Raw genomic sequence first — 12319 nt, forward strand, 5'->3', positions numbered from 1 at the left:
GGAATCCCTGCCGGGGAGGGTGAAGGGAAGATGTGTTTGGTGGTGGCATCATGCTGGAGTTGGCGGAAATGGCGGAGGATGATCCTTTGAATGCGGAGGCTGGTGGGGTGATAAGTGAGGACAAGGGGGACCTTATCATGTTCCTGGGAGGGAGAGGAAGGTGTGAGGGCGGATGCGCGGGAGATGCGCCGGACACGGTTGAGGGCCCTGTCAACCAACGTGGGTGGAAAACCTCAGTTAAGGAAGAAGGAAGACATGTCAGAGGAACTGTTTTTGAAAGTGGCATCATCAGTACAGATGCGACGGAGGCGAAGGAACGAGAGAATGGGGTGGAGTTCTTACAGGAAGCGGGGTGTGAGGAGCTGTAGTCGAGGAAGCTGTGGGAGTCGGTAGGCTTGTAATGGATATTGGTGGACAGTCTATCACCAAAAATTGAGACAGAGAGGTCAAGGAAGGGAAGGGAAGTGTCAGAGACGGACCATGTGAAAATGATGGAGCGGTGGAAATTGGAAGTAAAATTAGTAAATTTTTCCAGGTCCAGGCAAGAGCATGAAGCAGCACCGAAGCAACCATCGATGTACCGGAGAAAGAGTTGTGGGAGGGGGCCGGAGTAGGACTGGAACAAGGAATGTTCTACATACCCCATAAAGAGACAGGCATAACTGGGGCCCATGCGGGTACCCATAGCCACACCTTTTATTTAGAGGAAGTGAGAGGAGTTTAAGGAGAAATTGTTCAGTGTGAGAACAAGTTCAGCCAGACGGAGGAGAGTAGTGGTGGATAGGGATTGTTTGGGCCTCTGTTCGAGGAAGAAGCGGAGAGCCATCAGACCATCCTGGTGGGGGATGGAGGTGTAGAGGGATTGGACGTCCATGGTGAAGAGGAGGCGGTTGGGGCCAGGGAACTGGAAATTGTTGATATGGTATAGGGTGTCAGAGGAATCACGGATGTAGGTGGGAAGGGACTGGACAAGGGGAGCGAGAATGGAGTCAAGATAGCAAGAAATGAGTTCCGTGGGGCAGGAACAGGCTGACACGATCGGTCTGCCGGGACAGTCCTGTTTGTGGAGTTTGGGTAGGAGGTAGAAGCGGGCCGTCCGAGGTTGGGAGACTATCAGGTTGGAAGCTGTGGAAGGAAGATCTCCAGAGGAGATGAGGTCATTAACAGTCCTGGAAACAATGGCTTGATGTTCAGTGGTGGGGTCATGGTCCAGGGGAAGGTAGGAGGAAGTGTCTGCGAATAAAATAAAATGGAAGTTGCCGCTGAAAATTGTGGCAGAATGACAAGTTCTCACAGGCTCCTATTAACGTGAAATATTTTCCAGTTTACACCAAGTGAAGCAGCATACGTAGATTCAGTTAAATGAGTCATTCATTCAGGAAGCCAGCAGCTTGTGGTCCACTACGTCCAGTGACATAACTTTCTTCCCACGTGTATTTCCCAGAACATTTAGAAATACAGAGAGCTCCAGTTAAAAAGAAATACAGCTTGGTTGTTTAAAAGGGGTTTAAAATGGGTATGGAAATGGGTATGGTGGGGACATTTGGCTTCAAGGTCACTCACTCACCTATGTTGAGGAAGCAAAATCCATAGATGCTACCAAGAATGAAGGATTTCTCCTATTCCACTTCCATGTACCTAGGGCCACCAACATCCTCCTTAACTATCCTTATTTAAAGTGAAATGTTTACTACTTAACATGCCCACACAATTTCTGGTTTTGGTTAAAAGTTCCACCCTGTACACATGGGAAGTTATGACATAGCCTTGTAACCTAACCCTCGTATAAACTCCTTGCTCTGTACAAGCACTGAAACCTACTGACCCATATTTAGCTTTGGCAACAGAAAGTAATCCCCCTGGGAAGCCTACACTTTAGACAAATATTGTTAATACCATGTCTTAGTTTCCTGACTTATCAGTGAGCTACGGGAAACATGATAATTCTCTTTGCCAATGATATTAAAAATTGAATCAATTCATTTAGGGAAGTATGGCAGAGAGACAAAAGTTACAAAAAAGCCTCTACAAGGGTGCAGCCATACTGATAGTTTTGCATCAGTGCAAAGTAGGATTGCCAATCCTCCAGAATTGTCCTGAAGTCTAAAGGAATTAACAATTAATCTCCAGGACACTCCAGCAAGTAAACCATGAGAAAAATTATAGCGGCATTGGAAAAAATGCTGCGTTTCCCACCCCGTACACCCCCACGGTCCCCACGTTTCTTTTGACCATTTCCGTTCATTAGAATTGAGAAAAAGGTCATTTGATTGGAGGGGAAAAGCAGTTGGAGGCAAGTGGTTGTGTGATGAAGCTTCCAGCATCACATCCAACTGGAGTTGGCATCCCAAGTGAAAAATGGTTTCCATTTCACAGTGAAGCGTTAGTGACAGCATAACTCTTAAATTTGGTTAGGACCGCACTCCAAAGAGTGGAAAAATGCTCAAAGTTCCTTCTTACACCTCTGGGTACTTTGATAACATAAAATGGAGAGGGTAGCAGGGGTAGGGGGGGGGGGCGGAGGTGGGGGGGTTGCAATGTTTTGAGAGGTTGGGCAAACTCACCCGCATCTCACAGCATTTGAAGCTGGCCAATCTGGAGCCAGCCAAAATAAATCAGGTAATACCCGGCTAGAATCAATTCTGTAGCTCCTGGCCAAAGAGCAGCCCAAGAAACACTTATTTTTTTGGTACCCATATTGCACAGGATTTTCTTTTTCATTTACCTGGTGGTGCGTATTCTTAGTTGGATTTACAGTTTACAGAGTTAGATTGCGTTTTCTCACTACCTTTGACTTTTCTGTTTCAATGTACAAGACTTTGCATTGCAAACTTAAATACAATTATATAGATTGTATATATTACACTATATCTCCGTAGAAAAATAATGAAAATTATGCAGAAAACCCAAAAGCAGCTACAGAAAAATGTAAACTTTCAGCTAAATGCAATGGGTCAACTATATGTAGTCATTAATGTGTAGAGTGGTGAGCCCTATGACTCCTGTAGTACTTCGACTTCCAAAAGGCTCACGAACTTGATACAAAATGATTAAATTTGCAGATGATGGCAAACTGGAAGCGCAGTGGAATCGGAAGGGGCACCTCAATTTACAGACTGAGTTGGATGTGGACAGAACAGTGGCAGATGAAATTTAGAGTGCCACACAGAGGAACATAAGAAATAGGAGCAGGAGTAGAGCATATAGTCCCTCGAGCCTGCTCCGCCATTCAACATGATCGTTGCTGACCTTTGGCTTCAAGGACACTCACTCACCTATGTTGAGGAAGGAAAGAGTTAACTCTCAAGGAGTTCAATTGGTAATTATTTAATCAACAAGCTAAGTACCCATTTGCTATGCATAGAAAGGAAAGCAGGTGAGACAAGGAGCCTGTAGAGTTTTTTTGCACCAAAAATAAAACTTTGTTGAAGAAACCAGTCTAGGTCTTTATCTTTATTATTAAGCAGGTACTGGGACTTTATCAACCTCTCCCCATATCCCTTGTTTCGCTGAGACACCAAAAATCTGTCAATCTCAACCTTAAATATATTCAGTGGTGGGGTATCCACAATTGTCTGGGGTAGAGAATTTCAAAGGTTCACAAGCCTTTGAGTGAAGAAATTTCTCATCTCAGTCCTAAATGATCAACCCCTTATTCTGAGCTGGTGCCCCCATGTTCTAGGTTCCCCAGTCAGGGAAACTCAGTGTTCACCCTATCAAGCCGCTTCAGCATCTTGTATGTTTCAATAAGATCACCTCTCATTTTTCTAAACTCCAAAGAATATAGACCCAATTTAGCCACTCATCAGATAACCTTTCATCCCAGGAACCAATCTAGTAAACCTTTGTTGTACCGCCTCCAATACAAGTGGACACTTTCTTAAAAATGGAGACCAAAACTGCACACATTGTTTCAGATGTAGTCACACCCAAACCCTGTACAATTGTAGCAAGACATCCTTATTATGGCACTCCAATCCTCTTACAATAAAGGCCAATCAACCATTTGCCTTCCTATTTGCTTGCTGTACCTGCATGCTAACTTTGTGTTCCTTGTACGAGTACACCCATGTGCCCCTGACATCAACATTTACAAGGTTCACAGTTTTTAAAAAATATTCTGCTTTTCTATTCTTACTGACAAAGTGAATAACCTCACACTTCCACACATTACATTCCATCTGTCACTTTTGTTGCCTACCCACTTAACCTGTCTATATCTCTTTGCAGCCTCATTGAGTCCTCACAGCTTAATATCCCATCCAGTTTTTATAGTCAGGAAACATAGGGAAGAATTCTACACCTTGTGGGCAGGCGCGCGCCCAACCCGAATGGGTGCGGAATAGCGCAAGATGATGTCAGGCGAGCATCCCAACGACATCATCCCACATGGGAGCAATCTTCAGATTGGCATCCGCCAACAATTAAGCCCATTAAGGAGACGATTGAAAACGATTTTTCGTGGTCTGTCCACTTTTACGGTTGGCGGATGGGACAATCGGCCTTTACATTTTGGCTCAAACCTCGATCCAAGGTGGGATGAAATCTCCGTGGGGAAATAAAATAAAGAGAGATATCTGGGGACTGGTTTTTTTTTTAAATGAGGTATGCTTTCAGGTGCTTGATTGTGCTGCATGGGCATATTTTGCAGATTTTTGCTGCTTTGTTTATTCTGTGGAGGTCTGCAGCTCCCTGAGGCAGCTGTCTGTGGAAGCGCTCACCAGCACCCACGGTGACATCAGCACCCACCCCCACAGACCGCGCTGAGCCTTTCTCAGTGCAAGTTTTACGCCAGTTGGCTGTTAATTGGCCAGCCAGCGTGAAATCGCGGTCGGGTGCCAATCGCTGTCGGGGGCCCATTTCCCGTCTGCTCCTGTGCCTGCCAATGGCACACGCCCAACGAGTGAAAAATTCAAGCCATAGTATCTTTTCCCTGTCTCCTAACCTAAGTTGCTCAAACAGATTCGTAAAGAGTTGCACAGATCCTTGTGGCACTCCACTAGTCAATGCCTGCCAACTTGAAAATTCCCCGTTTATCCCTACTCTCTGCTTCCTGTCCATTAACCAATCCTCTATTCATGCTATATATAACCCCCAACTCCATGAGCCTTTATCATATGTATTAATCTTTTATGTAGCACCGCATTAAATCCCTTTTGGAAATTCAAGTAAGCTGAATCTACTGGCTCCACTTTATCAAACGAGTTATATCTTCATAAAACTCTCAAATTTTCCCCTTTGGAAAATCATGCTGTCTTTGTCTGACCATACTATGATTTTCTAAATGCATTGTTAAAACTTCCTTAATAATAGATTCCAGCATTTAACTGTCAATTAATGTCAGGCTAAGTGGCCTGCAGTTCCCTGTTCTCGCGCTCTCTCCTTCCTTTCTTTAACAGTAGTGTTTCATTTGCTGACCTCCAATTCCAATCTGCTGAACTATTTTAGAATCTAGGAAATTTTAGGAAATCATAACCAGCGCGTCCACGATCTCTGCAGCTACCTCTTTTGGAACCCTGTAATGTAGGCCAATAGGTCCTACAGACTTGTTGCCTTTTAGTCCCTTAAACAATGAAAGAACGGATGACATATATACTCCATGAATAGCTGGAATAGCCAAGGATGTAGTTGAAAGAAACCTAGAAGTTTTGGTACACAACGTTAAACATGTCCAACCAATGCAAAACTGTAATCAACAAAGCCAAGAGAGTGTTGAATTATATAATCAAAACAACAGGATATGTCAGAGGAGGTAATGATCACATTTTATGATGCACTGATCAGACTGCAGCTTGATGACTATGCCCAGTTTTGGTTGTCAAGAAATAAGACAGTCATTCTAGCACTGGAGGCAATGGAAAAAGGCCACAAGGCTAACCCCCAGGAATGAGTAATGAAGAAAGACTGGAGAAACTTGGGCTTTTAGCTCAGAAAGGAGACATTCGAATGATGATTTGATAGCTGTGTTTAATACTGTTATAGAAAACATATGCCTAGAATATTACTTTCTATTGAACCTTAAGGATAGAATTAGAAGAGACAGATTTAAACTCAAGAAAGATACTTTTTAGGACAGATGTGAGGAACTTCTTCACAACAATATTGGGAAAAGCTTCTAGGTAAAGCAGTGGTGTCAAAAATCCAAAACAACTGGATGGTACAAGCGGAGAGAGGCTGGCAGAGGGGTGGAGGGAGGGGTGGTTAGCATATCTCTGGATGAATGAATTAGTTGGACTAAATGACCTTCCTAATCCATTATTATCTTATGCTCAACTTTATTCCAATTAGAAATAGGCTATCCTGTGGATAGTGGTATATGATAGAATATAGCATGTCCAGTATCCCACTGTATCTGTATATTTCTCGTTAACCTTTTTTCCTGGTGAAAAGCTCATAAGCACAAATATTCAATTCTATAGACCACCTAAGGCTAAATAAATGACGACAATAAGATCAAGAAATTTCCTTTAATTATAAATCTGGGCTACTTACGCTGACGTCCTCTTCGTGCCATTTTGTACAGAAGACAACAAGGGCAGCATAGACAGAGCACAAGTGAGAAAAGGAAAATCCCAAAAAAGCTCACTCCGATTGCAACAACTGAGCCAAAACTGAAAGAAAAGCAAAACAAAGCAGATTAGCAAAAGGATTGTGGATCATCACTGTGAGGAATTAGCTGTAAAGCACAGCATTTTATATACATAATCCCTGTAGTCTACTCATAATTAAAGTTGCAATAAAAAGAGTATAAATGTTAAACTAGCCACAGATTTAGAACATCAGCATGGTGCGAACACAATGAAGACATTGGGCAGGAATTTCAGCTCGGCGTGCGGGTGGGCGCCTGACACGCACGAGCGTGAAATAGCAAGCAATTCGGTCGGCCAGCGCGCACAGGAGCCGGCAGCGCGCCTGCCGACAATTAAGAGTGCTGTTAAGCCCATTAACCAATTAATTAAAGTGAAATTTTCACTGCCTGTCCAATCTTACGGTTGGCGGGCGATTAGGCCCAAGTGGCCTTTGCACTTTTTGCGAAGCCTCATCCACGGGCGGGATGAGGTTTGGAACAGTGATTTTAAAAAAACAATTAAAAAATGTTAAACTCATTTTTAACATGTCCCTGTTCATGCGACGGAGTCACATGAGTGGACATGTTTTCCTTATTTTTGATGTTAAAAATCTTCAGCTCCCTGAGGCAACTCTGAGCCTTCAGGGAGCTTTCACTGAGCATATCCCGCACATGCAAACACTTCAGTGCTCGCGCTCCTCCCGCCCCCACCCCAGCAGCGCTAAGGTTATCAGCGCACGTTTCACACTGGCTGGCTGTTAATTGGCCAGCCAGCGTGAAATCCCGGTCGGGGCCCGATTGCGGGCAGTGGACTGTTGTGCGGCCCCTCCCAGGCCTGCCCAACGAGGTAGAAATTCTGCCCATTGAATCCACGACAATGTAGATTATTTTTGCAAACAATCTGATTTAGTTTTCTGCAAGGTAAAATGACCATAGAGAAAGCTTTCTGAAAATTCTATAGTTGCTGAAGTAACATTATTCAATTCTGATCATGTGCATTCCACAGATGACATTCCTTTGCTCCCACCAGCAACATACACCATATTGACCCACGGGATGTTATACTGCTATTGGATGCTCAATCATTTCTTTTAAAACAGTCGATCACAATACAAATTGTTTGATTGAATGGAAGTCTGTTTTACCTACTGACTACTCAACAGTTGAGGGGAAGGAGTCGAGTGAAATTATTACTTGGACACATGATCTGATTCACCTATATGCCAAACAATTCTTCTCGCAAGCAATCACCAGTCTGTAACTCTCAGGATTCAATGCTGTTACAAAAGGTAAGGCATCTTTGAATGCACAGCTCTGTTAGTTCATTGGTGTGACTAAGATGACTCATTTTATGACATCCCTGCAGCCTCAAGTTCCATTTTGTTTGATTGAATAGATGATAACCACATTTGCCTTTTCTGATCAACACCTAGTTTTAGCTCCTTCCTCTGCGCACCCTCTCCCCGTTTATTTTTGCCAACATAGCGCATAAGATTGAAGGACCTCATTATGCGTCTGATCCTGGACCTGGTTATGTTTGACTTCCACGAGTCTAAGATGAGCAGGACTGCGGGCAGGGTTCTCAGTGCCTCTGCTTAGAGCTATAGTTAGCGCCTGGGTAACCCTGGATAACCCTTGAATACAAACAACCTGTATCTGCCAGCTCATTGGATGTCTCCTATGACTGATGGTCAACGGATGATTTGTTTTGTATAATTTTAATTGATTTAACTGTTTTAATTTCACTGTTGCTATTTTTGTATTAATTCCACAAATACTTTGGATATGTCAGGCCTGCACATATTAATGGTGGTGTCATCCCTGTAATGGGAGGCAACAGTTCTATTTTGAGACTGAGCTTTGCCCAATACCATAATCCACTGGGTGTTATGACACAGCAGTTGGTAAAGGCTGAGTTGTTTAAATCCCAGAGAGAAACTTGGTCAACTGTCTAAACTATATTTTCAATTGGTATGTTTGAGATGTAGCTCTGAATTCAGTAATTAAGACCACCAAGCCTCAAGAGGTTTTACCAAATTAAACATTTATTAATTTAACAAATTTAAAGACATACACATGTCTACAAATTACTACCATAATAAGTTTTAAACAAATCCCCAAATTAATCACTCCAAGGTAAATCTTCACCAAGGCAACAGTAACCCATAGACTTTAAACAGACACCAGGCAGAGCACATTTGACCTTACGAATTCAAAATGAGGTTATTTTCAATTTGCAGACAGTTGTTGTCTTACAGGCTGGTTAGATCTTACATGCCTCTGCCCTATACACACACCCTCCTTTCGGTTTATACCTAGCTTCCCCTTTGAATATAAATTTTCCATTGTATTACTAGGTTTTTAAATTTTACCTCTCCTAACAATAATCCTTTCAATCCACCAATTTTATTAGTAATATAAACACATTGCTTGGTGTCTCCCAGATAGATCCAAGATTTTAACCCATTCTTTTGAATGATTTATTCAACAAATTTAAATGTACTCTTTACCTTCAATCCTTACGTCTATCTAATTAACATTTCAAACTACTATACATCAAAGCACCCAGACTAGCTGGGGTTAATCTAATTAAGCCACACATAGACACAGACCCTACAACAATTCCAATTTAAAATAATTTCCAATAACATTATAGACATTAATCTCTTTGTGACACTGGGTCAATGCAAAATAGGTCCCATAGATTGAAGGAGAAACATTAAACATTTATATTTATGGATTACTTTACACTTATCACATTAAAAGCCACCTGTTACTCATTATTTCATTCACAAATAGGTGGAGATCTCCATCACATTCATCTACACATTTTGGTTTAACGTTTGTAAGTTTCCTTTAAGTTTTGTCTTTTGTTTTTGCAGTTTCCCTTTGTGGGGCTCCCTTGTAACTTGTCCTCTGATTTGTTAATTTAGTTTATGTGGTTTGTACTCAAAAGAGTTGCAAAAGGTTCAAGTGCATTAAAAGGAACTTGGTCCAGAATTGCAAACTGCTACAGCTCGGCCAACACAATGCTTCTGCTGCAGACTTCAGATAAGGTCAACCAGGGTCTACTGCATTTACTTTGATTGTAACTGTGTTCAACATGTATTTCTACAATCTTAGAAGCATATGGGTACAACACAAAAAAGAAAGTTAGACAAAATCTACATGTTTCACTATGCGTAAATGTGTCAACTGTGACAAACGCATTAGCCTTGGCTGTGAATCAGAAAGTCGAGGGTTCAAGCCCCACACCAGGGGCAGAATTAGAGACAGCTGGTCTGGAGGCTTTGTGTTATCAAAAAGAAGCTAGGTCTGAAATGTTAAATACATAAACACGGCTGAAGTTTTAGAATGTAAGATGTGAGGAACATTTGCATTTGTAGATAAATTAGGTTAGTTTGAATTTCAAAGGGGATGGTAAGATGTTACACCTAGCCAGAAGAAGCTCAGCCAAACAGTGTGTTTATTTTCCCTAAAGGTTACTGATAAAATTAGTACTATGAAAGATTTATATTATGAGAAAAGTTGCAAAAACATATGGGAACAATGGAATTTGCATTAAAAGACAGAAACATGTATAAAGGAGATGGGGTTATGTTTCAGTGCGAAGGCATTTTACAATCTAACACAAGGGTGAAAAGCCTTCAACCTCTGTGCATCAAGTTGCTGTCTACAGGAACTGAGGCTGAGAAAACTCACTTTGAATTCAACTGTTTAGGGCATTGTGTGGCTCTGTCTGGGTTTATTTAACTCTTTGTTTTTACCGCTGCCTTAACGGGGGTGTAACTGGAAGCCAGATTAACTAGGGGTTTTAGGAGTTATTATAGTAGTAATTTGTAGACTTATGTATGTGCTTGAAATCTTTTCCTTTGTTAATTAAATGTTTCATTTAGTTTTCTAAAAACCTCTGAAGTCGTGGTAGTCTAATTACTTCTGAATTCAGGGCACGTGTCTCAAAGTAAAATACAAGTTGCAAAACAGTTGTGACCATGTGATCAAGTTTCCCTCATGGATTTGATCCGCCTGGCACACATCATCTGCCACCATAACACACGCCAGTACTTTCTAAATCACGGCCAGAATGTTTGGACTCTGTGGACTTATCCCAGGTGTCGGGGTAAGACAACATTTTTGTCTAACCCTTGTGCTTGTTGCTGTGTTTCGGAGTACTAAATCCATTTGAGCTGGATGCTCTCAGAGATCCAAGTAAATTACCATGCTAGCACTGAAACACTGGTGGTCAATAGTGCATGCTGGAGTGTAGGAATGACTGATCATAACCATGTTAAAATTCTCTCCGCAATCACTGCTTTTATTCACTAAATCATAGTGCTATGATGCAGATTTAGACAACACGAGGAGCATATAAAATGTTTTATGCATTATAGGCCATAGTTGCCAGCACAAGACATGCAGGTCACTCATTTCCTCAAACACAGTAACACAACACTATCCAGAAAACATAGATTTTGAAAATTTGATTATGCATTGTTGATAAATTTAGCAGAAACAAAGAAACTAGGAAAAATTGCTTTTCAATGTACAGCTGACACAGCCCTCAGCTTGGCAACACCGGCGCCAGCTCCTCCCGCCCCCGGTCCCGGGGATACCGGCACCAGCTCCGACCCTGGCCCTGGGGACACCGGCTCAAGCTCCGCCCCCGGCCCCAGGGACACCAGCGCCAGCTCCGCCCCCGGCCCCGGGGATACCGGCGCCAGCTCCGCCCCCGGCCCCGGGGACATCGGCACCAGCTCCGCCCCCGGCACCAGCTCCACCCCCGGCCCCAGGGATACCGGCACCAGCTCTGCCCCCAACACCAGCTCCACCCCCGGCCCCGGGGACACAAGTGCCAGCTCCGGCCCCAGGGACATCGGCGCCAGCCCCAGCCCCGGGGATATCGGCGCCAGCTCCACCACCAGCCCCGGGGATACCGGCACCAGCTCCGCCCCCAGCAGCAGCTCCACCCCCGGCCCCGGGGACACCGGCGCCAGCTCCGGCCCCAGGGACATCGGCGCCAGCTCCGGTCCCGGCCCCGGGGATACCGGCACCAGCTCCGCCCCCAGCACCAGATTCACCCCCGGCCCCGGGGATACCGGCACCAGCACTCTCTCAATCTTTATTCTGCGTAATTATACAACCCTAGCTAGTGATTATTCAGTCTGTAGAAATGTGAATCTCAGAACCATAGTAGTCATTCACACATATGAACATCTTAAATGATCCAATGTTATAATAGCTCAGCTGCCATAAGCATTAATACAGTTTCCAACATTGCACTATGGCTCTGGTCACCACAGCAACTCAAAACAGGTGTGTTTTCTTTGCTTTCCCCTCCACCCCCTGTTCAGCTGAAAGTCTAAGTCTAAAACTAGGGGTTGTAATCTCAGGATAAGGAGTAGGCCATTTAAGAGTGAGAGGAGGAGGAGGAATTTCTTCAGTCAGAGGGTGGTGAATCTTTGGGATTCCCTATCCTAGATGGCTGAAGAAGCTCAATCATTGAGCATGTTCGAGACAGAAATCGATAGATTTCTGGAGACTAATCACATCAAGGGAAATGGAGACAGTGCGGGAAAGTGGGATTGAGGTAGATGATCAGCCATGATCAAATTGAATGGTGGAGCAGGCTCGATGGGCCGATTGGCCTACACTTGATCCTATGCTCCTATGAAAGGAGAAAAAAAAAGCAACCTTCATTCAATTGTGCTTACTATCTTATGACCTATCAATCTCCAACAGGTGAATCATGCT

At 43.4% G+C, this 12319-nt stretch overlaps 1 protein-coding gene across 2 annotated transcripts in view; it reads right to left on the minus strand.

Annotated features, from left to right (window-relative positions):
- Nucleotides 1-12319, minus strand: part of LOC144681635 (protein shisa-5-like) — an 82883-nt gene that overhangs the window by 15902 nt on the left and 54662 nt on the right. For both annotated transcript variants that reach the window (XM_078543410.1, XM_078543411.1), the window contains one exon: nt 6493-6611. In XM_078543410.1, the coding sequence (XP_078399536.1) occupies nt 6493-6611 (119 nt within the window). The remainder of the gene's footprint in view (nt 1-6492; nt 6612-12319) is intronic.

Source organism: Cetorhinus maximus, chromosome 6 (genome assembly GCF_964194155.1).
Source record: "Cetorhinus maximus chromosome 6, sCetMax3.hap1.1, whole genome shotgun sequence".
NCBI classification, from domain to species: domain Eukaryota; kingdom Metazoa; phylum Chordata; class Chondrichthyes; order Lamniformes; family Cetorhinidae; genus Cetorhinus; species Cetorhinus maximus.